The sequence below is a fragment of the Hemitrygon akajei genome, chromosome 11 (genome assembly GCF_048418815.1).
Source record: "Hemitrygon akajei chromosome 11, sHemAka1.3, whole genome shotgun sequence".
Taxonomy (NCBI): domain Eukaryota; kingdom Metazoa; phylum Chordata; class Chondrichthyes; order Myliobatiformes; family Dasyatidae; genus Hemitrygon; species Hemitrygon akajei.
The window spans coordinates 45,336,542-45,362,302 of NC_133134.1; the positions used below are offsets into that span (position 1 = coordinate 45,336,542).

Genomic DNA, 25,761 nt, shown 5'->3' on the forward strand with positions numbered 1-25,761 from the left:
CGGTGCGGCTAGCCAGTGACTGGGGAGTCACAGCGGGCTTCACGCACGGATTTCTCCCGGTGTGGTCCCCCGCCCAGCAGGTGCAAAGGATTCATCACGATGCCGCGGGGCTGTACCAGGAAACTGCTGGCCTCGCTGCTGGGGGCTTCGTTCACCTGGCTGCTGGTGCTGATGGTAGACCAGCGGCAGGAGCCCGTGCAACGGGGTCTGGAGCTGCGGAGCCGCTCGCTCCAGAGCTGGCAGAGCCCGGGGGACACCGGGCAGGGCGAGGAGGAAGAGGAAGCTGCGACCGAGCGGTCCCAGCTGCCGGGCGGCGTCCATCCACCGGCTCGGAGCTACAAGGACTATTTCAGTGATCTGAGCCGGGCCAAAGCGCAGGGAGCCGTCGGCGGGCTGGAACTGAAGCCGAGGCGGCAACTCTCGGAAGAGGCCGTCACTCCCACACCTTTCCGGGACGACATCACTATCGGTGACCTGTTTATCGCGGTGAAGACCACCAAGAAATTCCACCGCTCCAGACTGGAGCTGCTGCTCGATACTTGGATATCCCGCAATCGGGATCAGGTGAGAGGGGAAGACCCGGGACACTCTAGGAGGGCTGTTGCGGTCAAAATGTAACCAGATGGGTAATTTAGGCGAATTGTACTAAATAAGTTTTCCAAATCTGACGCTGCTGTCTTTTAACGTCAATATATGTGGTAGGGCTTCCTTTAATTCAAATTAAACGGCGCCGGTCTCAGCTTTCCTGAGACGCTGGGCAGCCAGCGGGGGTCTCCCTCGCTTTGTTGCCCAGACAGGTATAGCTACAGAGCGGGTCTTGGCACTCACACTGCCGCCTCTCCGCCGTGCCCAAGGTTTGAACCTGCCGGCTGCTCCCCGGGCGCAGGCGCTCTTCCAAATCGGCCTTACACACAAACACATACACACGCACATGCATCTCCATTCTCTTTGTATTTTCTTCCCGCTCCCTCTCTGCTTTTGCCTCCTAACCAATAGCTTGTTTGAGTTTCACATTTCTCCATGCTCCGGTCATATTATGATTATTGCAGCTGGTTCGACATACCCCGCTGTCTTAGCAAGTCTTTATCTCTCACTTAACAGATCGTGATCACATTGCAGTTCGTGGGCGCTTGCTTTGCTTTGCTTTTCCCGCATTAAGGCAGTGACTGCGTTTCTGAAGACCTTCATTTCTGTAGTGAGATTTCAGAGCTCTTGAAGGGGCGGGTTAATAATCCGAGTCTTCTCACATTCTGATTTCATGCGGGTATCGAGGACCACACTTTGTAGGTTATGCAGGTCATTCTAGGGCTAGGAGGTGTTTTTCCCGGTTTGGGGAAATCAGGGCTATAAATATTTACTGATTGTATTCTCAGGGTTGAGATTTTTCAGTGCTCTTGGATAGTAAGCTGAAATGCTCGCAGTGCACAATTATGGGAGTATGAGCTTCTTGTATCTTTATCATTTAATTAACATCTTTAAAGAGGAGTTATTCAGTCTTTTAAAAAAAAACTTCATGTTCAATTTTATGACCAAAAATCGCCAATATTCGTACAATTGTGATGTATTGCTTTGATATATTGTTGACCTAATTAGAATTGTATCATTAATTATATTGCCTAATTAGAATTGTATCATTAATTATATTGCCTCATGGGTGTAGGGAAAGGAGTGACCATCTTCTAATTTTTTTTTTGTTCTTGTCAATGCGATTGTGTGAAAAGAGCACAATATTTGCCTTTGCAAGACCTCTGGAGCCTTGAAACAAGGGCTTCCATGCTTTGTCAGCCCTAACCTGATTATATAGAGGGTTTAACAGAAACCAGAGGCTTTAACCAGCTTGCCTGAGCAGAATACAGAATTAGGCTGGGAGCACAGAGCTTTGGGCATGTGTTCCCAGAGAGCAGTAACAAGACAACAATGGGGGGGGGGGGGGGAAATGTTAAAGAAAGTGAGCATTTCAACTAACTAGGGCAGAACCATCAAACTTGCCAGGATTGAAGATTACATGAATGAAGCAGTAGAAAATAACTGGAGAATTTGATATCCCAATGGTATGTCTACCTAGACTTTCTACCAAATGGTTTTGATTTTTTCCAATAAGATAAAATCAATGCCCACTAACTAGTTTCATTGGAGTGAACCCTCCACATAGTGTAGTTCTGTTTCTCCCTGCTTCTACTTCTAGTTCTCCCCCTGCCCCCAATCCTGACTCCCTTCTCTCCCAGCCTCCTGGGAATTTGGAAAATCGAGCCATGTAATGTGATTAGTGATGGTGTTCACTCTTTGACTCGACCGCACTTGTCAGTTGTAGAACAGATTCTTGTTCATTGAGTCTGCTAGTATTTGTGGAAAAAGGCGGTAGAATTTGAACAGTTTCCATGCCGTGGGAAGATGTTGTGGGACAATTGTTCTCGCAAAGTCCAGGTACATTCAGAAACCATGCAGACTCGAAATGTTTAAAGCACACTTCTTAAAAGGTGAAAGGAAATTACTTGAATCACATAGTCAATACAAAGCCAGATAAATCCTTAAGGATGGTAATAAAGGCTGTGTATCTCAGTAGCAAATTTGGAAACATTGTCCAGACAGTTGCTTTGAAGTACATCAAAAGGTAAATTGAACTCTTAATAACCAATGAGTATACCTAATATATTAGATTTCTGCTTTCTGAATTGCTAGCACATATGCATTTAAATCTTTAATGTTACCAAAATTTAGTCTTAAACTGGTATGGGATATGTGGGGATAGCTTGCTATATGGATGCTTTTCTGTTAATGTCATTGAGATGCCCTATAAGTCATGTCAAAACCTGAAAAGTAATCACATTAGTATGTGGGGTTTATTTATCAACAGAAGCTCACATAAAACGAATTACAGCTGGGCATTTGGATCCTGACACCTGGTGACCAGGCTTCTTTTCAGAGTTGGTTAGTGACATCTGTAGAGATGAACCATTTAGTCCCAAAATATTGCAGGATCCCACAAATGTTGATCTTGTAATTTCTGAAACTAACACATTTTGATTTTCATTCATGATGTTGAAACTATCCAAGCATGCTAAATCAACCAAAAATTCACTCAAAGTAAGATTCTTTGCTTTGATATGACATCACCATTGAAAAGATTCTCTCTTAATCCTGTGATAGATTTTTTTTCTTGGTGTAAATTGTATGTGATGCTTGTAGCTTTGTAGTCGTTCAGCTTGTATCCCAAGCTTGAGCGACCGTAGTTCAGCTCTCACGCTGTCTCCTTGAAGGCTAACAAAGCCCTTTTCTGAAACCAGAGAATGGAGCCCTGGCCTCTTGTGCTGGGCTTTCCATGGGAACATAAGGGATGAAGCTATGGATTTGGAAAGAAGAGAAGCTGAGGTCAGGTTGCCTGGCGATGGGAAAGGTTTCCCAGCTTATGATCTTTAGAGTGACAGTCACAGTTTCCTCCTCTGCTCTTCACAGCCAGCTATTGCTGATGGCTTTAATATCAGTAGTCATAAAAGATGCAAGCCTACAGTATTGTAGCCTGTAAGAGAAACACAAGGTTGTCAGGTCTTTTTACATACATTTTATTAGAGAAATTAAGAACATATAAATGTACCGAATGGTTATCAGTGGCACTTAGTTTCCTGCACAGGCTTTACAAGGTATGCTGGTCAGAAAATCAACCTTCCTCTGGTTATTGTTTGAGATAATATTTGTAGCTGTTATAAAATGAATTATACACATAACCCAGCTCGGGCTCAATATACAGTGCCGTATAATATGCCAAATAAATATTGTGCTTCATGAATTCAATTTTAAAAATGTATCATACTATCCAATACTGAAAATCTGAAATAAAGGCCAAAAATGACAATCACTCAGCAGATTGACAGGATTTGTGGAATGAGAAACAAAGTTATAAGAGCCAGCTAGCTGAAGCAGGGGTTCCCAGCCTCGTTTGTCATGGGCCGCAACCATTAACTGAGGGGTCAGTGGTCCCCAGGTTGGGAACCCCCGACATAAAGCATTAACTTTTGCTTCGCCTTCCACAGATGCTGCCTGATCTGCTGAACATTCCTAGGGTTTCCTGATAGCATTCTAGTCAACTTGTGAAATAATTGGATGATGTACATGTAAAACGACAAAAATAATAATGACAGCAATAAATGTTACATTAGTTCTGCAGAGTCACCTTATTCCCAAGTGTTCAATGTTGCCTTGGTGTAAATTTATCAGCCTGTGGTTAGTAACCTACTTGTAATGCAACTTAGTCAATGAATTGAAATATTGTAAATTGATTGAGCAGTGAGGTAATTAAGTTAAAGATGTCATCTGCCTTTGCTACATATTTGCAGCATCCTGACTCCATTCTGCTCAAGTTGTTCCTCTGCCAGGGTTCTGTGCAAACTGTGGTAGAAGGATTTCCCGTTGTCTATTTTGAGCACATCTAGTCTGGACCCAAGAAAGTGATATGAAGGGTTTGTATATGATTAGCTAGGAACTATAGAGGAGCAGAGGGACTTGCTGAGTTCAATACAGAAATTATTAAAACTTATGGATAGTTACAAAATGCAAGAAAGGGCTAATGAAGTGCTATCTTTATCTCAAGGGCAGGAGAATAAAAGGTTCTGCTACACATGTTGGTTTGACCTTTTACGAAGTACTGCGTTCAATTCAGAGTGCCACACCTCTGTATTGGTCTAAAATGGATTGCACTGTACATGCAGCAGAGTGACAAAAGGACTGATAGGGTAATGGATTTGTATTTGCTTGGATTTAGGAACCCAATGCATGTGTTGTTCAAACTGAGATTTGAATTAGTTAGGATAGATGGAAAGAGAAAGAAACTATTTCCTCTGGCATGTCCAGACTGATGCAAATCTTAAATTTGGAAGTAAGGTGCTGGAGGCAACTTGTCCCATCAGCTGTAGGGCCTAAGTGAATGGGCAGAAAAAGAAATAATAAGGGATATGGAGCAACGATGAGCCATGATTTAATTAAATTTTGACACATGCTTGATAGCCTGAAATCATACTTAGACTTTGAGCATTGGTTGCCAATAAATGAAAGGGGCTAGATTGCAAGTCTTATCACATGACTGTTTTCAGCATGAGCAGCAGCATGGGGTGATCTACTGAACAAGAGTGGAGTGAATCCCGGTGAAATATTAGCATGTAGGCTAACTCTAAACATTCTTGCAGCTGCCACCTGTGGTCCCCTGTGTATCATCTATACAGTGTCTGCAGCAGCTGAGTCACTGCCGTATTGTTTCTTTTGACTTCTGTTCAAAAATGTTTTTTTTTCCCCTTTTTTTTAAAAGTGGTATTGGAGTCAAAAGGGGAATTAATAGGCAGGGGTCCAGGTTATTTTTAGCTATTACTTTAAGCTAACCAGAAGTTCATTTTATTCAAAGTACAGGCAAAAAGCATTTTTTCTGTGCACCAATGTTTAACAAAACACTGCAGGAAGTGTGTGCTAGCTGAGTTTGTTTTTTTGGAACAGCGGGCAGGTGTTGGGATGGAGTTTAGTTTTTGAGGGAACGCCTCCTCTACTATCTAACAATAAAGCATCTGTCAAGTATTTCTGCATTCTATTCATCAAACAAAATGTATTCCTCCCATTTTGGTTTCTGTTCCCTTCTTTCCCTTCTTCAGCCCCTGCTCTGTAAAAGATGCTGTGGTCTGCACCTACTAAGTGGGTGGAGTGAGGAGATGAGGAGAGGATGGTGGAGGTTGGTTAGCTGAAAATCTATAGCTCTTTGCTCAGTGCTCCCCTTCCCCTTCAACAAGCAAACTCAATGGTCAGTTTAATACCAGAAGAGAGGTTGTGGCTGCATTGAATTTACTAATTGCACTGGATAATTTTAGCTTAGCCAGCAGACAAAGGATTAAATTGCTGGGATGAAACAGCTGGTGGAAATAGCAGAGGACAAAGATTTGGGAGGGTAAGAGGTGTGGCTATGAAAATAAGCAGTAGATGTCCAGGTGAATGCCCCTTTCCTTGCACTGTTGCACTATTCAGAGTCTCTGCCTTTCTTCATCTCTGCTTCTGTCCCTATTAACATTTGATTTTTCGGCTCAGTTGGTAGCACACTTGCCACTTAGAAAATTGTGAATTAAAATCCCTCTCCATTGGCAGGAGTATAAAAGTCCAATCTAGTGCTCAAGTACAGAATTGTTTAAGTGCTTCACATGGAAATGCAACTTTTGCATCATAACATTTCCATTCAACTGACAATTTTCCATTGTCAGGTGAATGGAAAAAACAATGCTGCTTCCAAGAAGAACAAGGGAGCATTGGTGCCTTAGTCATTCTTTATCTTAAGACGATATGCCTCGACAGGTCATTATCAGATTTTTGTGGGAGCTTTCTTTGCACAAGTCAGCAAAACTCATTTCCTACAATACTATGATAAGCCGGTTCTTGATTAGCTCCAAAGAGCTTTTTGGTGCCAGAAAGAATATGTGAAGGGCTGAACACGTCTTGTCCTTTCTCTCCATTTCTGCCGATTTATACGATCCAGGAATTCTGTAGTAACTCCCTAGGTGGCCTTAAGTGTGAACCTAGACAAAGCTACTTTATTGTAGCAGGAAATTGGGATAGCATGAGAAAGGGTTACTTGGTAAACTTTTTTAAAATCAGGATTCAATGGATAGTAAACAGGAGTTGCATCCCCTTAATTGCAGGTGTTTTACTATCTAAATTATCCCTGCAATATAGAGCATGAATAACTTGTATACCCTTCTTGCAGAAAAGTCTGAAGGCTCTTGTGGGATCATAAGCAGCCCAAATATGACTCTGAGGTAAAGGAGATTGTAACGGGATATGTTACAGAGGTGCATTTTAAAGAGAAACTGAGAAGATGGAGTTTCTGCTAGGAATTCTAGATCTTAAGTTAATGGTTTATGGGCCTGGTTGTAAATTGAGGAGCAGGATAAATAAAAGGATTGAAACTTTTAGAAAGAATCATTCTTCATTGTTTATTCTTAGAGCAGATAAAAGGTGACACAAGGAGTAAATGCATCCCCAAAGAGGAATCTAGCGAAGACTTTGGGAACTTGGGGCTATGAGCTGTCAGTGCTTGATCATAAAGTATGGGGAGCACGACGTCGAGATGGAGGAAACTATTGTTTGGGAAGACTGTGGGACTGGCAGAAATGGCCAGTGCAGACAGATCAGTAATAGCTATTTGCGAAAGTTGTGGGTTTGTTTTGAAATTATTCTCCCCACAAGGACCTGCAGTTTGAATATTTTCATTGCTCTGACCTCACACCAGCTTTTTTCAAGATGTACATCTGCAGCCCAACTGTATTTCTGTTGATGTTGCATTCTTGTCTTGGTCTGTTCTTCAAAGTCTGGCTGCTGGACCACTGTATTCAGTTTACAGTATAAACACTGATCTGCTGTCTCAGGAGCCAAAATGCACCTTGGGCCAGTTCGAGCTGGTTCTAGCTCTGTTCCAACTGGTTAATGGCAACAGGTTTTTTTGCTTGAGCAAGCACGACAAAAGAAAGGCAACTTCTTTTCAGTGTTTACCTTGTGGACTCTGGAATGTGCTAAACATGAGGGAATATTAGCTGACTGCTGTTTGAGCGAGAGTGGCAGCATCTGGAGCCTCCCTTCTGGAGCTATCAATTCACCTGTCATAGATGGGGACGAGGGCAGGCATGCAGCTCCAGGCTTGGCGTGTGCTGCACTGGGCTGGGATCGTCTCAGCTTACAACAGGCACGCTCTGCACCCTGGGGCACACAGAAGTGTTAGCAAGTTGGGAACAGCAAGTGAAAGCAGCCACTGGTGCATATAATGTTTTGTCTTTTAAAGCACTCCACATTCTTCCAGACTCTGAAATCTGTTACAATAAATGATTCAGCTGTCAAATGGTCACACAGGGGTGAAGAATTGACTTTGGTCACACACTTAAGCATTAATATTCATTTTAACTCCAGGTGGGTCTGCAATTTGTGCCGGGACAATTAGCTGTTTAGTTGACTATCTTCCCTGTGTCCTGATGCATACCTTCGAGTTAGTTGTCCATCCTTCGACTGGTATCATTGCCATTACAAAACCAGCATAATTTTCATGCCAGAGTTCAGACTGGATATCATGGACTCTCAAAAATAAAGTTTGTCGGGTTGCAGCGAGGTCGATAGCCACATGGTGCAATTTGAATTTTGGAATTATAGCTTTTCCACATCCTACAATCCTGATGGTTTATGGTAACCCATGCTTAATTTACTGAATGGAATAGCAGTTATCGGTCAGAATTACAAATCTGAGAGGGGCTGAAAACTGGGGGTCTTTAGTCCACTAACAAGATACTGAATCTCTTTCCAATGTTAATGCATTGTTTCTGATCAATGCTGTAGTGGCCATTTAAAATAATACTTCAAATTAAAATTCTATACAAATTATTATTTTAACATTACTGAGCTTCCTATATTCCTTTCCCGGCCTTGTGTTACTTAGCTTATCAATAGAAAATGGTTTCCTGCCTTTTTCTCAGATTTGGCGGACTGCATTGTTCATAGTTCCTCCAGCCTGCCTTCCTGTGTTGGTCAGAATGAATGCTGACAGAAAACAAAGACAATTCCCAGTTGAAAGAAAAGAATAGGTTTGGAGTGACAATGGGACCAGAAAACAATGAGTGCTTAGTTCAAAATTTAGGTATCTTATGAGTGGATTTGTGTGATACAAGAGATTGATTTTGAAGGAGCTAGATTGGTGGAGCTGTGCTGAAATGAAACTACTTTCTGGATTAAAGTGATATTAGTCACTAATTGTACAGGTATTTATTATACAAAGGGCCAAGATAATGTGTGTGACTGCACTTCATAGTTGTTCCATTCAATTTGAGATATTCTAAAATATCCCTTAGTTAATTCCTTTAGTAGTGTAAGGTATGTTTATAATTTTAATTTAATTGCTGGCAGTGCTGCATAATATGAAGAGGTCGGGACTCCTCCTTGCAGTTGATTAGTATTATAAGCACACAGATGTTCTAACGCTCGTGATTGATCAAGCCCTGTATTTGAGAATCAGAACATGAAGTGTTAGAACAGAACAAAGCTCTGCACTGATCTGAAGTTGAGCTAATTACAGGCGATTAACTGGAGAGTTAGCCATACTGCTTTTGAGGTGGGTGTTTCACCAGGCGCAAGACTGGACTGTATGGTATGGAACTGAGCTAAACTTGTAATGGTGGGTGGGTGGCTGAGGGGGGGTGCGTATCAATGGAAAAACCAAATGAGCTGGCAGGCTGTTATTTGTGAGATTTCTGGCTCTGCGCCTGAAGAGTCCGTGAAGCCTGAGCAGGAAGAAGGGTGGGAGTGTGCAAAGTGATAACTGCAGGACTCAGATACTGGCTCCAAAGGGGCTGACTTTGCCTTTCCTGCTGAGTGTCTTTTCGAGGCAGAGACAGCCGGCCCGACTGCTGGCTTCCGCAGTGGAGATTCAGAAAGTCAATGCAAAATAGGCAGTGGAGACAGCTGCCTTAAATTCTAGTTGCAGTCTAGTAGTGTCAGAGACCAGTGCTGCCTACTGCTTTAAACACATGGATGAAAGCCATTGTATTATTTGCTTGTGTGGATTAATTCTTTCTCATAGTGGAGTTGGCTCGTTTACCTTGGTTATCCCACATTTTAAAATCTATCTTAAACCTGAATACTGCCCATCCTAGGATTCTGAATTGCAATGGGAATACACTCTCTGACAACTCATCCAAACTAAAGAGCGTTGAAATCAATTAGATTTTCTGAACTGTTTCCTTCCCTTACACCTGCTGCACACCCCCCTCCCTCAAAGTGCTAGAATGCACACACGGACGAGCCAGTAGAGAACTTGCGTCCATTAAAGATCTGGCCGAATTTTGATGTTCTTTATGTGACTTCAAGCTGACGATTCAGCTTTGAAGTGCATCACAACCTTGTCAGTTCTTGTTTTCCAATTTACAGTAGGAGTTGTGGGTTAGTATTTAGGAAATGACTTATTTCTCTCCTACTTCCCCCCTCCCCCCCCCATTAAGTTGCATAGAGGCCTTGTCACCCAAAAGAGATCAGTTAATGCAAACTGCTGGTTGAGCTGGATTCCTTTTTGCTCTGCACAATGCCATTGAAAGCCTTGCTTTTTTTTTGCAGAAACAACAGTTGGCATACATGATAAAGATGTGGACAGGCTAGATCATTGGTCTGTGTGGTTTAATGCGAACAAATGCAAAATGTTAGGCTTGATGTGAAGCATGTAAGTGAGTGAGCACATTTCCATAAGGGCAAAAATATCATTGAAAGTGGAAGGGGAGGCTGAGAGTGGCTTAGGAAATGAGTATCCTGAGCTATATAAATAGAAGCCAAAAATATAAGAACAAAGAAATCGTGATGAGCTTTTGTAGAATACTTATTCACAACCCGAGAGTAGGGAGCCACACTTCAGGAGAAATGTTTCTTAAAGGCAGCAGGGATTTGCCAAAATGATCTCCAAGGACGTGAATCTTTTAAGCGAATGCACCAAAGGAGCTGGGGTTACTTTCCTGGAAAAACTGACTGTGAAGGGATCTGATGGAGATATTCAAAGTCGTGAAGAAAACAAAGCAAATGGAAAGGAAGTTGGAGGCGTCTGGAGGCAGGAGACTTCAAGTGAAAGGGAAATAAACATGAGAAACAATAATTTTAAGGTCTGGAATGTGCTGCTAGAGTAGAGGTATTTCTAAATTTGGGTTTCAAAATATAGCTGGATAGGTACTTAAATAGTGTTCTGGGGAGAGAGACTCACCAGATTTCCCTTACATAGGGCCAAATAGTCTCCTGTGCTACTACGTGCCATGAGTTTTTGAATGCCAGTTTACCTCTAGAAGCCAGTAGGCAATTGGGAATTCTGCTAGACTTGCACTGGTTGACACTTAGAACATAGAACAGTACAGCACAGAAACTGGCCCTTCGGCCCACAATGTTGTACTGAACCAGTTAAAAACCAACTCTGACACTAAACACTGATCTTTCCTACCTACACAATGTCCATATCCCTCCCTCCATCATCCTTGCAACCAAATGTCTCTTCAAAGCATCTAATGCCTTTGCCTCTGCTACCATACCAGGCATCCACCACTGAGTTTAAAAAAAATCTTGCCCCTCATCCCCCTTAAACCTAGCCCCCGCTCCTCACCTCCAAGGCATGCTGCCTGCTAGTAGACATTTCAACCCTGGGAAACAGATATTCCCTGATTTGAGAAACCTTTCTAAATACACTCAAAAAATTCTGCCCCATCTGTTGCTGGATCCTACAAGTTGTATGTAGGCAGACTGCTGGGAAGATGGATGTGGGCACAGTAATGATGCCCTTCGTGTTGGCCTTGGCCGCTTATCCTGGTTGTCAGTCAATTACTGATGCCGTCTCATTGCATGTTTCCAAATTCTATGGAGACAGGCAAACAGTTGTGGAAATTCATTTTCCCTCTAGTGTAATCCAGTTCTTCTATGACAAGATCTAGTTGCACAGTGCAACATTAACTTCATTGAAATTATTATCCTGGAATATTTGTGAATGACCAGCAGACATCTTGTATTCCTAAGTAATTCTTCTGCAATTTTATGTCTGGTGTGAAAAGCTTAACAGGCAACCCTTTATTTTGGAGGAGAAAAACTGGCAGCAGACATTTGGGTTATTTAGTGCACTTCAGGAATGAGAATGGACCATAAACAGCTAAATCTGTGCACGCTTTTAAATAGTTGGTCTTCAAATTCCGTCGGCCCCACCATTAAAGGAAGGCAGCTGAGTGACATGATGATTCTTGCACAGTTATTGACCAAAATAAAATGTGTTCTGGTTAATGGAGCCAGCAGGTGGTCAGAAGGAGTCTTTTTAACTAAAGACTAAGTTTACCCTTACCCCTACCACTCCTTTGTTTAAATTGCTCAGCTGTATGCTAATTGGTTAAAACATTTTTTTAAAGTTTCTTTGCTTGGCGACTTAATTCAAGCGCGGAATCCTTGCTATTGTGAGGAGTGCTTAACGCGGGTGGGTAGCGGCATGCCTTGAATACACAGACTTGTGCGGCAGTAGAGCAGAAATTATGCTTTTTGTTTTTTCCTGGGTAGTTCCTTCCTGCTTCCCCAATTGTTCTGTCCGTTGTTCTCGACAGCTGTTTCTATAACACAGGTTCTCCCTATTCTTCGTAAGCATTCTACTCTGTTGGGGAGCTGGATCTTGGCCTGCCCTACCTTACTGCACCTTCTATTCTCTCCCTGTTCCCACCAGCAACGTGTTGGCCATCTGGATTGGGTTCACGCAAGTTGGGCTCAGTTTAAAACTAGGTAGTTTATAGCCTGCACTTGGACATTCAGAAGCTCTGAAGGCCGTGTCACTGTGTAAATATGCATAGTGTTAGCTGTATAAACATGCCCGGCTTGACTGTCAGGAGCTGAGTGGCTGGCGGCCCGTGCCACTGCCTGAGGTGTTGGACTCCAGGTGCTGTTCCAAACACAGCCAAAGTAAATAGTCTCAAAGGAATGTGTTTCAAGGTTGAAGAAGCCCTAATGACATCAAAGTAGTGGCAGGGCTCAAGTCAGCGTCACCTTATTTTGAAGTAACACAACCTCTTGTGTCCAGAATAAAGAGAAATGATTGGACTTTGTTTTTTTAAAAACTATATTCTTGATCAGAGGGTTTGATTGCAACCTGTCGTTTGGCGGTTAACGTGCTTGCACTTTTAAACAGTAGTAGCAGGGTTATTTCTTGCCGAATGGCATCATTCCTTGGTGACAGGCTACACTACAATGGCCCCAATGTTGAAGGAGCCCAGGGGTCACCCTCTTTGTCTCGCTTTAGTTGTGAGGCTGGGATGCTGGGGAGATCAGAACCGGTTGCTATGGAAAGGCTGCGGCAAAATGCAGAAAGCAAGACAGCAGATCTTTTTGTGGTGAGGCTTGCTTTTTTTAACTTCCTCCCACCACTCCCACCCTTCACGTTTTAAGCTTGTTTGACTTGTTTAAGCAGCAGTTTGGAATAAATTTTGCTTTAATCGGAGCCGGTGGAAACTCGGAGCTGGTGCAGACAGTGAAGAAAAGTTTAGGAAGAGGAGGGGGTGGATAAGGAGTGGAGGGAAATGAGAATAACCAAAGATGCTAAGACTGCTAATGTTGGGGGTGGGGTTACTTGAAGGAATCTAAGTTGCCTTGCACGGATTTTCTCTGGTGTAAAGTACCCACTAAATAATGGTATTTTAGATTTCCATGGTATTGCTCGTGAAATGATAATTCATCATGCAGATGGTCTAATTAACATAATAGACACAGGATATATGTAATCAGAATAAAGTTTAATATCATTGGCATATGTCATGAAGTTTGTTGTTTTACATTACAGTACATAATAAAACTATTAATTACAGTAAGTATAATACAAAATAAATTAATGCAAAAGAGAGGGAAAAATACTGAGGTAGTGTTTGATTCATTGTCCATTCAGAAATGTGATGGCAGAGTGGAAGAAGCTGTTCCTGAAAAGTTGAGTCTTAAGGCTCCTGTACTACCACCTTGATGGTAGCAATGAGAAATGGGCAATTCCCAGGTGATGAGGTCTTTGATGGATGCCACCTTTTGAAGATGGCCTCAATGTTGTGGAGGCTCATCCCCATGATGGAGCTGACTGAGTTAACAGCTTTCTGCAGCTTTTTCCAATCACGTGCAGTTGCCCCGCCGTACCAGACAGTGATACAACCAGTTAGAATGCTCTACATGGTACATCTGTTGAAATTTACAAGGATTTTGGGTGGCATACCAATTCTTTTCAAACTTCTGATGAAATATAGCTGCTGTCATGCATTCTTTGTCATTGTTACTGATAAGTGATAACTATATCAACAATACTCTACATGAAGCAATAAAGGAACTAGAAACAGCACTAAAGTTCTTGAACACTGAACTTTGTTTATTTTTCATTTCACAGACATACATCTTCACTGATGGAGATGATGAAGAGTTAAAGAAAAAGTCAGGTGAGCCATGGGATCATTTTATGGGGTACATCAGGTCTCAGCTTTTCCCATACCTTAGTCTGGAAGGAGTCCTAGAATCATTAATGAGTCTAGAAATACTTATATCCACAGTGTTTTGGGTGTTAATCTGTTACCTGCGATTTTATGGCAATGTTGGCATAAATGACTCTTGATTTTAAATGGGAATATCTAGTTTGCTAAGATTGTAAGCAACTGTGCATCTAATACTTTAATTACTGAAGTTTTCCCAGGGTACATCTGTACTGAATTACCAAAAAAGAATAGATTGGAATGAGACATTTTTTGTTAAATAGGACCACTTCAAGTAATCTACAAATAATTGTTGAGGCGTGATTAAATATCTGTGCAAAGTTACTTCTGAAAACGAAAGCTGTGGTTCGGTGAAGGAATCTGGATTATATTGGTGGATTACTGAGATTTCTTAATATCATCCAGTAAACTAGCAGATCACCAGCATTTGCTGTTTGAAATTTGAAGTGTATTTGGTTGCTACTGCTTCGGAACTACTACTGCTTAGTCTCTATTCAATTAATACTTTCCCACTATCAGCCACCTGTTGCATGGGATGGCCTTGAATAAAATTGATTGAGAGAGAAGAGAGGGACTCGTTGCCATGGAGATTGTGGCTGACTTGACTCCGGGCCTGAGGAAGAACATCAAAAGTGATTCAATGCACAGACCAGCTGAGCTCTGACCCAACCCCCTTACTACAAGGCTGCAGCTGTCTGCAAATTCAATTATGTTGTTATCAAAAGCTACAGCTTAAATACTTTTAAGCCCGTTAACCCCTGGGTCATTTTGTATGGATCTTGGAAATCCTTTTAAAAATGGTGGAGTAAGTTTTCCTTCTGTTTTGGGATGAGACTATTCTGAGTTTTTTTTTGTAAAATGATCTGGTAAGCTTTATTTTCATTTGTTCGAATGGGATTGTTGACTCCTCCTTTCCTCTGAAATCAATGCACATTTCAGATGTTTGTTTTCATTGTTCTTCAGCTGCTTCCCAAGTGTGCTGTTGTTTAAAGCGTTCACTTTCTCACCAGCAGGCCACATGATCAACACGAACTGCTCGGCTGCTCACAGTCGACAGGCGCTTTCCTGCAAGATGGCAGTGGAATATGACAAGTTTATTGAATCGGGGAGAAAGTGAGTACCAAAGCAGAAAGGCAAGTCACGTGGGTGGAGTGGGGGTGTGGTGGGGAAGGATAAAGTAACCCAATTGCTTTCATTGCTGGGCCATGTAGATTCAATGGCCCTAAATTCACGTTCTGTATGTGATCTCCAATCAGTAGTATATCTAGAATGTTATTATTGGTTCTTGAGGAAGGTAGAATGCTGCCAGTGGAGATTCTTTATTTCAGATTCAGATTCAGTTTATTGTCATTTAGAAACCACAAATGCAATGCAGTTAAAAAATGAGACAACGTCCCCAGAATGATATCACAAAAGCATATGACAAAACAGACTACACCAGAAAATCCACATAACGTTTGGCAATCCCCAATCCAGAGTCCGGAGAGGCTGCTGCGTATTAATATCGCGCTACCGTCTTAGCGCGGTCCCTGGAAAGAAGCTCCAAATCCACCAGACAAACAAGAACAAAAACTAAAGCTACAAGACCGGCACAAAACCACATAGTTAAAACATATATTTACAACAGTGCAAACAGTAGCATAATTGATAAAAAACAGACTATGGGCACAGTAAAAATAGTCCAAAGATGTTAAAGGACTATAAGTTCAAAAGAAATCACCACACAGTTTCCACAAGTCCCGAGGGTCCCGACAGACTCGCCATCCCACGCCAGCGGCAGAAGGGAATACCCCCGCTATGGACTTCCACGGCGCTGCCCAACTCAGTCTCGCAGACGCAGCACACAACGATAGCTCCGTTGAAAGCAGCCTCGCAGATCCAGCACACACCGAAAGCAACCTGACCGCAGCAGACTCCGAGCCGATGCTAGAATGCTAAAGGGTTGAAGTCATCACTAAAATAGAGAGTCAGCAAGGGGAATGAAAGGGAAGAACAAAAATCTAGGCAAAGAATCTGAGAATTTGAATCCTTAGCGATTTACATTTTTTTTAAAATGAAGGTCGCACAACAGTTGTAGAGGCAAATGGATGGTTAATGTTTCATATTGAAATCCTGTACCAGGACTGAGAGTGGAGAGGGAAGAGAGCCAGTACACAGAAGTAAAGGAGGCAATTTTGTGGTTTAGCTTGTAGTGCATCTGGATACATTAAACCTCAATGCTAGAAATAACTTGCTTTGGTAACAAAGACATCACGGTCATGTTGGATGCGTTACAGTACATCATCAACAATCTGCTGGAAATGATCGCAGGATAAACATTTTAATTTAGGTTACACTTCCTGCTGTGCTTCTCCTCCACTCAGCCTCACAACCCCAAAACACAAAGTGTCAGCGAATGGATCGTCTTTCCATCGATCTTGGGTACTGGGGTGGGTGGGTGGTGTGCCTTTGTATCCCAAGTAAGCTCATTCACTGTTTTGGGCCAGTTGGACCTGTGGTCAGCCAGTTCTGTCTGGGGCATCCAATACCAATCATGATGAAAATGACACAAAGATTTCCACTCTAGGGAAATGGTGAACAGTGTTTAATAGAAAATTATACATAGTACGGCTCTGATTAGAATTACATTTCCATTCTGCAACAACATTGTTTCAAAACCCAGAAAAAAACTTCATTACAGATCAATGTTGTTGTTTTGCAACTGCAGCGGAACATGGGGAGGTGGGTGGGGGTGAGTTTGAATGATTACAAATGAGTGTCAATGTGGTATCGCCACAGGGTTTGTGCGATAGGTTCACACCTTTTCTTTAAATGTTTATTTGTTCACTTTCACCTTTTAGATGGTTTTGTCACGTGGATGATGATAATTATGTGAACACCCGCACCTTGGTGAAGCTTCTGGCGCAGTACCCGCACACTCAGGACATTTACATTGGGAAGCCGAGCCTAGATCGCCCTATTGAGGCCACTGAAAGGATCAGTAATAATAAAGTGGTAGGTATAATGATGGACAGATTAATATAGTGATGGAAAAAAAGAATATTTCCCTTCATGGGGGTTTTGAACTTATGGGGTATAGTTTCAAAATACCTGGTTTCCATTTAAGACGGAATTTCTTAGCATTGTGCATCTGTTACGTGCTGTACACCAGGTAGCTGTCAAAGTCGAGACTAGAAGAAAGTCCAGGCATCCTTCGGGCAAAAAGGTGATTAACGATGTAGTTGTAATTTGTTTCCTTTCAGCGGCCCGTACATTTCTGGTTTGCGACTGGAGGAGCTGGGTTCTGCATCAGCCGAGGCCTGGCACTGAAGATGAGTCCGTGGGCAAGGTAAGGGTTATGACAGCAACTGGACTTGTTTGATTATTGTCATTGAAAATAAGGGTGGCGCAGTGACACAGCTGCTGGAGACATTTCTTTGCAGGGTGAGTTCAATCCTGACTTGTGGAGTTTGCACATTCTCCCTGTGACTACAAGGTTTCCTTCCACATGCCAAAGACATGTTGACTGATTGGTTAATTGGCAACCTATTGTAGGTGAATGGTAGAATCTGGGAGTTGATGAGAAAGTGGGGAGAATAAAAGAAGGTAAAATGTGATTGATGGTCAGCATGGATTTAGAGGGGAAAAGGGCCTGCTGCTATACTGAATTTTCCGACTTTATGATGTGTGAATTGGCTTTTTAACTGCAATTTTTTTTCTCCTTGGGAGTCTTGTATAATCAATTAGTCACCCTGTTTTATTAAATGAAATCAAACATGTGTATTGATTTGTTTAGAGTTCTCCAAGATAAATCAGAATCATGTCTCGTGTTAACAGATTAATTGACCATTAGTTTGTTGAGTGTTAGAATCTGATTGGATGTTGAAGGAATAGAGGGATCAGTGTAAGGTTTGTGTTGTAGCTGATTGATGATGGGTAAAGCCGGTCTCCACTTCAAACTTACAAATATTCTGAAAGTTTCAAAGAATTTAATCGCAATGTAATCTAAATGTTTCTGTTAAATATAATGTACACACACAATCCTTTTAGTTTGAGCCAGATGCTGGGGTGTGCTTTATGAATAGAGTCCAGCACTCAATTGTTGCTTGCTCTCTCTCCACAGCGGAGGTCACTTCATGAGCACTGCAGAGAAAATTCGTCTCCCTGATGACTGCACCATTGGTTACATAGTTGAGGCAGTACTGGGAGTGAAATTGATCCGGAGTAATCTTTTTCACTCACACTTGGAGAACCTGCAGCAAGTAATGAGATCTGACATTCCCAACCAGGTAAGCCGCGTAAGTAGGAAACAGCTTGATGACATTTTTAAAATGCAACACACCTACCCCTTGGATTAACAGCGACTTGAATGTACTGGTCTTCCTTTCAGGTTACACTGAGCTATGGCACATTTGAAAATAAAAGGAATGCTATTAATCTGAAAGGGGGTTTCTCTGTTGAGGAGGATCCATCTAGGTAAGTGTTCTTCACATCCAGCACTGTCTAGGTGGACATATTGGTAATTAAGATTTTTGTGGGTCCATTTCTGATTTCTCAACAACGCAACACAAGCATGCACAAAACAGTTAGGAAATTATTTTTCCAATTTGCAACTTAACTGAGAAGCTAATAAAAGGAAATGTAGAAATTGTATTAAACAATTTGTGATGTCATATATTTAGGGTAGATCATGGGCTGTGTTTTTCACTCAATTGAGGCACTTTATCAAGTGTCTGTCTAGTACTGTGTTTTATAGTCTGATTATGCAGGTTAATGGAAGAATAGGAAAGTGCTTTGGGGTAAATTGCATTCATTCTCTTGGATAAAAGCCCTAGAAAGTAAAAACATTGTGCATTGGCCATGATTTTCCTGTTAAAATAAACAATCAGATTTTTGTAGACAATGCTCTTCTAATTTCTAATGTATGCACCCTCTAGGCAAAGTTCTTTTCCAAGGTGCAGGCTTGTTTGAATTCGCTGTATATATGATCATAGATTGTTGCTTTAGGCAGTGAATATACAAGAGTCAACAGTTTTTTTGGGTCGTTTAACCAAATGTAATTTCCTTCAAAGCACTTGGAGTAGACAAGGCAACCTGATGCTGTAACACAATTTGCCTGACACAGCAAACAATATTGTCTGGAGAAAAGGTGTTTTTGGATAAAATCTTAAGCATGTAGATAAAGTTTAATATGGCCAAATACACCCAATCTATTCCAGTGATCTGTTATGAAACAAAATCTAGCAGCCCCATGAGAAGATATTATAGCAGGTATCTAAAACTTAATCTGAGAAGATGTAATATGTGTCTTCAAGGAAACTACTGAAGAATTTTTGCAGAGGGAATTCCACAGGCTCAGACCTTGATAACTGAGATCAGGATGAAGCCAGGCTTGGAGGGGATGAGAGGCTGGACAAACTTGGGTTGTTTTCTCTGGAACAGCAGAGGCTGAGGGGAGATCTGATAGAGGTTTATAAGGTTAAGAGGCATAGATAGAGTAGACAGGGTGCATCTTTCTCCCCCATGGGTTGAAATGTCTAATACCAGAGGGCATGCATTGAAGGTGGGAGGGGGCAGGTTCAAAGGGGATGGGTGCGTGCCTGGTGTGATAAAGACAAATACATTAGAAAAATTTGAGAGAGATTTAGATAGGCATGAATGAGGATGATGGAGGGATACAGATATTGTATAGGTAAGAGGGATTCGTTTTTTGTTTTTATTTTTTTAGCTGATTTTGCATTACACTGTGGGTCAAAGGGCCTGGTCTTGTGTTGTACTGTTCTATGTTCTAAAGCTCCCAGTGATGGTGGGATGTAACTGGAAATAAAAATGGCCAAGAGGAGGAACTCTGAAGCCTAGACTGGAGAGTAATTCAAAAATAAAGCTTTGAATTTTAAAATTGGGATCTTGCTTAACCAAGAGGAAATGTATGCTAATATGCAGGATAATAATGAACAATAACTGAGCAAGTACAAATTAAGATGAGGGCAGAAGTCTTTGGGTGACCTTGAATTTACCAAGGGAAACTAGATATGAGCACGTGCAGTGATCAAGCTTTGAAGCACTCTTGAAGATGCAAACTGTGGTCTGAATCTCATTTTGGGATCAAATATAATAGTAGCATAAAATGCTGGAGGAACTCAGCAGATCAGGCAGCATCTACGGAAAGGAATAGTCTTGATGAAGGGTCTCGGCCCAAATCGCCATATCATTATTAATTGCTTTCTATAGATGCTGAAGCTTTTTGTCTGTGTAACTCTGGATTTCGGGCATTCACAGAATCGCTTCTGTTTATCAAATACAATATCCATATTGCACGTGTTTTGAATCAGACATTTTGTCAGGGAGAGGGATAGACCTGGAGATATGAGTGGAGTACTTGTTGGGGAAGGGAGCCAAGGGTTTTGTTCTGTTTTTTTTTTCTGAATATTTAGAGAAAATTAAGCAGTCTATTTGCAGTTGGTGATCAGGAGAGGTGCTGGTTATTAACTTGTACATGAGGAGGTAAGCAAAGGTCTTCGGGATGGTATAGGCTGACAGGAGGTATTGCAATCAATTCTCAGATTTGACTGGTTGGGTGAGAGGCGAGCCGGATGTGTGCCTCTCACGATGGTAGGGCTGACGGAGTGTGTTGACAACAGGCTGCAGATTGGTCAGGCAGGATAGAAAAGAAACAGGTTGTCATAGTCATTACTGCAAAGCAAAGGGAGGAAGAGACAGGAAGGTAATCTTCAAGGGCAAATGTATGGTACTTGAGGATGGGGGTAATGGCATATAAGGAGAAAGGGGGAGAAAAGGGGATGGGTGAGGGGAGAAAACTTAATCTTAAGAATCAGAAAGATTAGACAGTCTGAAGTTTGGGAAGCATGGCGGTGCAAAAGCTGAGATGTGGACAGATTTAGTTTGGGGAGCATGAAGGGAAAAAAGGGAAGTAAGAAAGATGTAGCTTAGAACAGGAACCTCAGTAATTTGGCTTAGTTGATCTGAAGAAGGAAGTAGCAAAGACAACTGACCAGATGGCATCTCACTTGGTGGAACCAAGGGTGGAGGAGAGGGAAAAGTGAGTATGCCCTTTAAAAAGCAGCACAGAACATAACCCAGTGATTAACTCTTCATTACAGATTCACTTTAAAAGTGATAAATGGCTAAGCTATTTGCCTGCTATTTTCATTCAAGATTTTGACAAGCTCGAGTGAGTGTGGTTTTGATGGGGGCTCTAATGTGGAAGGGGAAGACAGTAATGTAGTGGGGCAGACTGGTGACTGGAGAACTGATGTGATTAGTACAGTTGGTTTAGATTGCAGAAGTGTGACCAAATGAATTGGGAAGCTGCCTTACCCAGGAGTAGACTCAAAGGGAAGTCTGATTAGAAAGATGTAGCCTGAGGCAGTCCTCTCTGCAATTAAGTGGAAGGAAGTAGTGGCTTAGCAAGATCAAGTGAGACTTTAATATAGGTTGAGGTTTATATTCAGGAAGTCTTAAGAACAAAGGAAATTAAACGGAGAACATAAATTGAGTTGGAGTTTGAAAATGTGGGTAACAAGTAACTGTTTTCAGGAAGGGAATGCAGAGAAGATGGAGAGCAAGGATTTCAAATGAGGCAAAATGTTTCTATCCAGAGGAATTTTTGATCAGACCATTTCCCAATTATGTAGCTAGATGTTCAGGAACTATAGGTAGAACTGTCTGCCCTCCAATTAGATCTCCAATCTACTCTTTAAGAAGAGAGGGAGGCAAAAGAAAGAAATTTATAGGCCAGTTGGCCTGACTTCAGTGGTTGGAAAAGTGTTGGAATCCATCATTAAGGATGTGATTTCGGAGTACTTGGAGTCACATGATGAAATAGGCCAAAGTCAGCGTTTCCGTGAGGGAAAATCTTGTATGACACGTCTGTTGGAATTCTTTGAGGAAATAACAGGCGAGGACCTGAAGGATGTAATGCTGAGGCTTTATAAGGTATTGGTCAGACTGCATTTGGAATATTGTGAGCAGTTTTGGGCCCCTTATCTAAGGAAAGATGTGCTGGAATTGGAAAGGGTCTAGAGGAGGTTCATGAGAATGATCCCAGGAATGAAAAGGTTAACATATGAGATGTGTTTGATGCCTGCACCCACTAGAGTTTGGAAGAATGAGGGGAGATCTCATTGAAAACCTGTAGAAATATTGAAGGCCTAAATAGAGTGGATGTGGAAAGAATTCTTCCTCTAGTGGGTGAGTCTAGGACTGGTGGGCATAGCCTCAGAGGTATCCATTGAGAGAGATTAGAAGGAATTTCTTTAACAAGAGGAATTCATTGCCATGTACATTTGTGGAGGCCAAGTCATTGAATATGTTTAAAGCAGAGGCTGATAAGTTCTTGATGAGTCAAGGAGTCAAAAGTTAAGGGGAGAAAGCAGGAGAATAGGATTGAGAGGGATAATAAATCAGCTAGGATGGAATGGCAGAGCAGGCACGATGGGCTGAATGGCCTAACTCTGTGCCTTTGTCGTGTGGATTTGCGACATGTGGAAGGTGTAATGTGTATTTAAAAAGGAGGAATTATTTTCACTGGATGGTTAATGAGCATATAGAACAATCTCATTTTTCTATACGGTTGAATTTTGGCCATGTGTGGTGCTAATCCATTAATGTGATAGAAATGTTTCAAAATGTCCCTTTTTATTAGATTTTATCCAAGACAATATCAGTACACAAAATTGACATTATTTAGTTGTGCTCTTTAACAGTGTTAGAATAGAAGATGGAACTCCAGGTGATGTGTATTAAAACTAACAGAAGTCACTGAGGACAGAGGCAGTTATGTTTCCAATTAACTAAATATTGACATGAGTATGACTCACAAAGGGAGAGTAACAGTTATTCCGAAATGTAATTATTTTATAACATGAGCAACCACGGCAGGAGGAATCCAGGGAGTGTCCTGTCCAGCCGTTGTCACAGTAACCAAGTCAAACATTAGTAGAGGAAGAAAACAAATACCTGTGCTGTGATAAGAACTGTAGGTAATGTTGCTGCCCATGTAACTGATCTTGATAACTAGTGTGATTGAAAACTTTGCTCCAATTGTTTAAAAGCATTGAAATGTTCATATTGCAACATGGGTTAAATAAACAAAGCTTTATTCCATTTGATTATAAAGCTCCGCATTCTTTTAGGATAACTTCATTACCTAAAGTGGAAACAATACTGATATAACTACAGATTATTTTACTCTGAAATTTATTTGATGCCAAACCCAACTAATCAAATAATTTATTTTTGTCTTCTCCAGGTTTCGATCGATTCATTGTCTCCTATATCCTGATACGCCATGGTGTCCTCGAACTGTTATTTACTAATTGCTAACCTCGTCCCAAGTAACCCCAGGTTCTGCAGGGGTTGTGGGGACCACTGTACACCTGGCTCTTGTGTAGCTTGTTGCTGGGTGGTAAGGCTGCTGTGCGGCCTGGATGTATCAATTAGTCTTGTAGTATCTCCTCCTGTTCTTTGTCTTTTATGGGACAGAGCCATGTTTTAATTCTGATTCAGAACAGGAAGTGGCAGAAGACAAACAGACATCACAAAGAATGAACAATTCTTTCTGCCATGTAATTATTTTCCCCAAGTGTGAAATTAAGTGTTGCTGATATATCAGTGAATCTTTTAGAATGTAAGCTTCTCCTCTTCAAGCCAGTTTTAAACACTTGCTATTTTTTTCTTTGTGACTTTCAGACCATGCATCAGGAAGGTATTGTTAAGCAAGCTGATGTGTTAAACCATAAATACAGATTCTATGCAATATAATATTTACAAGGTTCCATTTCAGCTAATTCCACGACAGACAGGATATGTTGGAACTGATTCAACATTCTTAAAACTTATGAAGTTGGGGAAGTTTTTATTTCCTCAAAACTATCATGATGCCAGATAGGATTAAAAATAATTGAGATATCCTGTAAGGGTTTCTAATCTTTTAACAACTGTGTTCATCAAACATTTCAGAATATTATGGATAAAGCTTGTGTTCAAGGCTGGCTGCTGGGGGCTCTCAGGCATGGCTTCTGATTCTTCCTGAGGCCTGTCTGTACATGAAAGCACTTTCCTCCCTACTATTAAAATCCTATGATTATTAATGGCACAAAGTAGCTGGCTACTCGAGACAATTCTGGGATTAATTTAGAAAATGTGCTAATACTTAATGCATGACTAGCTGATGAAAAATTGTTTAATTCTATTGATAGTAATGATTAATATTTCAAACTGACATTTGAAAGTAGCTTTAAAACAGTGTTACTAACTGAAATGCAGTGTTACAAACTGGAATACACATTCACACTTTAAGACTTAAAGGTTAAGGCCACATTTTCTATACAAGACATTACAAAGGTTTAAGAAACTGTAGTGAATTTTAGCATTATATGTTGGAAAATATCTCTTACTCCTTTTCTCTGCTTCTCCCCCTCCAAATGAAATCAGTGGTTCCGCAGAAAACCATTTGTGAGATCTGGGTAGATTGTAGAGTTACATGGTCATTGAGCTGCATTCTGGATACCACACTCTAAAATTGACTAACTGTTTGGCCAGGGGAAGCATCTCAGATGATCTCACTCCTGTTTTTGTACTTGCACTGGCTGGAGATCAGAAGCTGGAACCCTGGCTACATTTTCCCATCCATATCTGAGGGCCTTGAGATTATTTGTAGCGATATCTCCTCCAGTTTGAGATAAATTCACAATTGAGCAATTAGTTCGCACAGATTAATCCTGAGTATTTTCCAGTGGGCAATCTATTCTCCAGGGAAGCATTGTTTAATATTTTGCTAACATTTTCACTCGCCTCTAATGGTGCATATTTGTGACCGTCCATCTATCTTTCTTCCTTATTCATGATAAAGGAAGGAAATGAAAAGCATAAAATTATCTGATCAAGTTTGTAGCACTTAGAGCAGGAGGTGTCAGTCATGTTATGCTCTGTGGCAGTGACCCATACTGGGTTATTTCTGATGTGTATATTTATATGGACAGTATTTTCTGTTCTCTTGTACTACTGTATATTTGAAATGGTTCCTTAATATTCAGAAATGGTTCTGATCTGTAAAAACGTAATGTTTGAATTTAGATTTCATTGCTTCTTTTATTTATATTCCAGCATCTGGAAACAATATTGTAAAGCACTGTAAATATAATCACTGATACTCAGGGATGGAACCTGAATGGTTACAGTGAAAGCTGATGGGGACCCATCCTTTCCTTTCTAATAAAGGATTTTATTGCTCAAAGTGAAACGTGCAGTAGTTGTGTGATTTTGTTTTTAACTTTCTGAGAGATGGTCACTAAAAGATATCCTTGGTCTTCTGCTGTGTTTACATCTCTGGAATAATGCAGGGGATAGTTTGTCTTCTCTCAGGATATGGTAAACCATACACAAATATGGTGTTTGCCGTTTAGTGTTGTTTGAGGTCCAGCATCTGTGGATTATATAGTACAATTACACTTTGTGTGTAGAAATAAACATTCCATATAACTGTTGTGGGAAATCATTATAATTAAACATGACCGCACAGAAATTATACACAGATGTATTATTGCTGATGACATTGTTTAATGGGAAGGGCACCCACTCTCCTGACCAGGAGGATTTCTTTACATTTTCCAGTTAAAGCAATACTCTGGAAGCTGGTCTTCAAACTCTTATACTTAGTGGAATGGAATTGCATTGGAGCTCCTCCTACTGGTGTGACAATATATAACATTTCACCTACTGGGAGTGGTCCGAACTTGGAAGGTAGTTT

At 41.2% G+C, this 25,761-nt stretch overlaps 1 protein-coding gene across 2 annotated transcripts; it reads left to right on the forward strand.

The window, feature by feature from the left end:
• On the forward strand, positions 1–25,254 carry lfng (LFNG O-fucosylpeptide 3-beta-N-acetylglucosaminyltransferase). 2 transcript variants are annotated; one of them, XM_073060751.1, is made up of 8 exons: positions 1–564; positions 13,913–13,961; positions 15,023–15,125; positions 16,853–17,006; positions 17,255–17,340; positions 18,115–18,280; positions 18,382–18,467; positions 23,263–25,254. In XM_073060751.1, the coding sequence occupies exons 1-8, from the start codon at positions 100–102 to the stop codon at positions 23,327–23,329; spliced, it is 1,176 nt and encodes a 391-aa protein (XP_072916852.1). In that variant the 5' UTR covers positions 1–99; the 3' UTR covers positions 23,330–25,254. The 2 variants fall into 2 exon arrangements, with proteins under 2 accessions (XP_072916852.1, XP_072916853.1); XM_073060752.1 differs by having other exon boundaries at positions 15,026–15,125.
• The last annotated feature ends 507 nt before the right edge of the window (positions 25,255–25,761 follow it).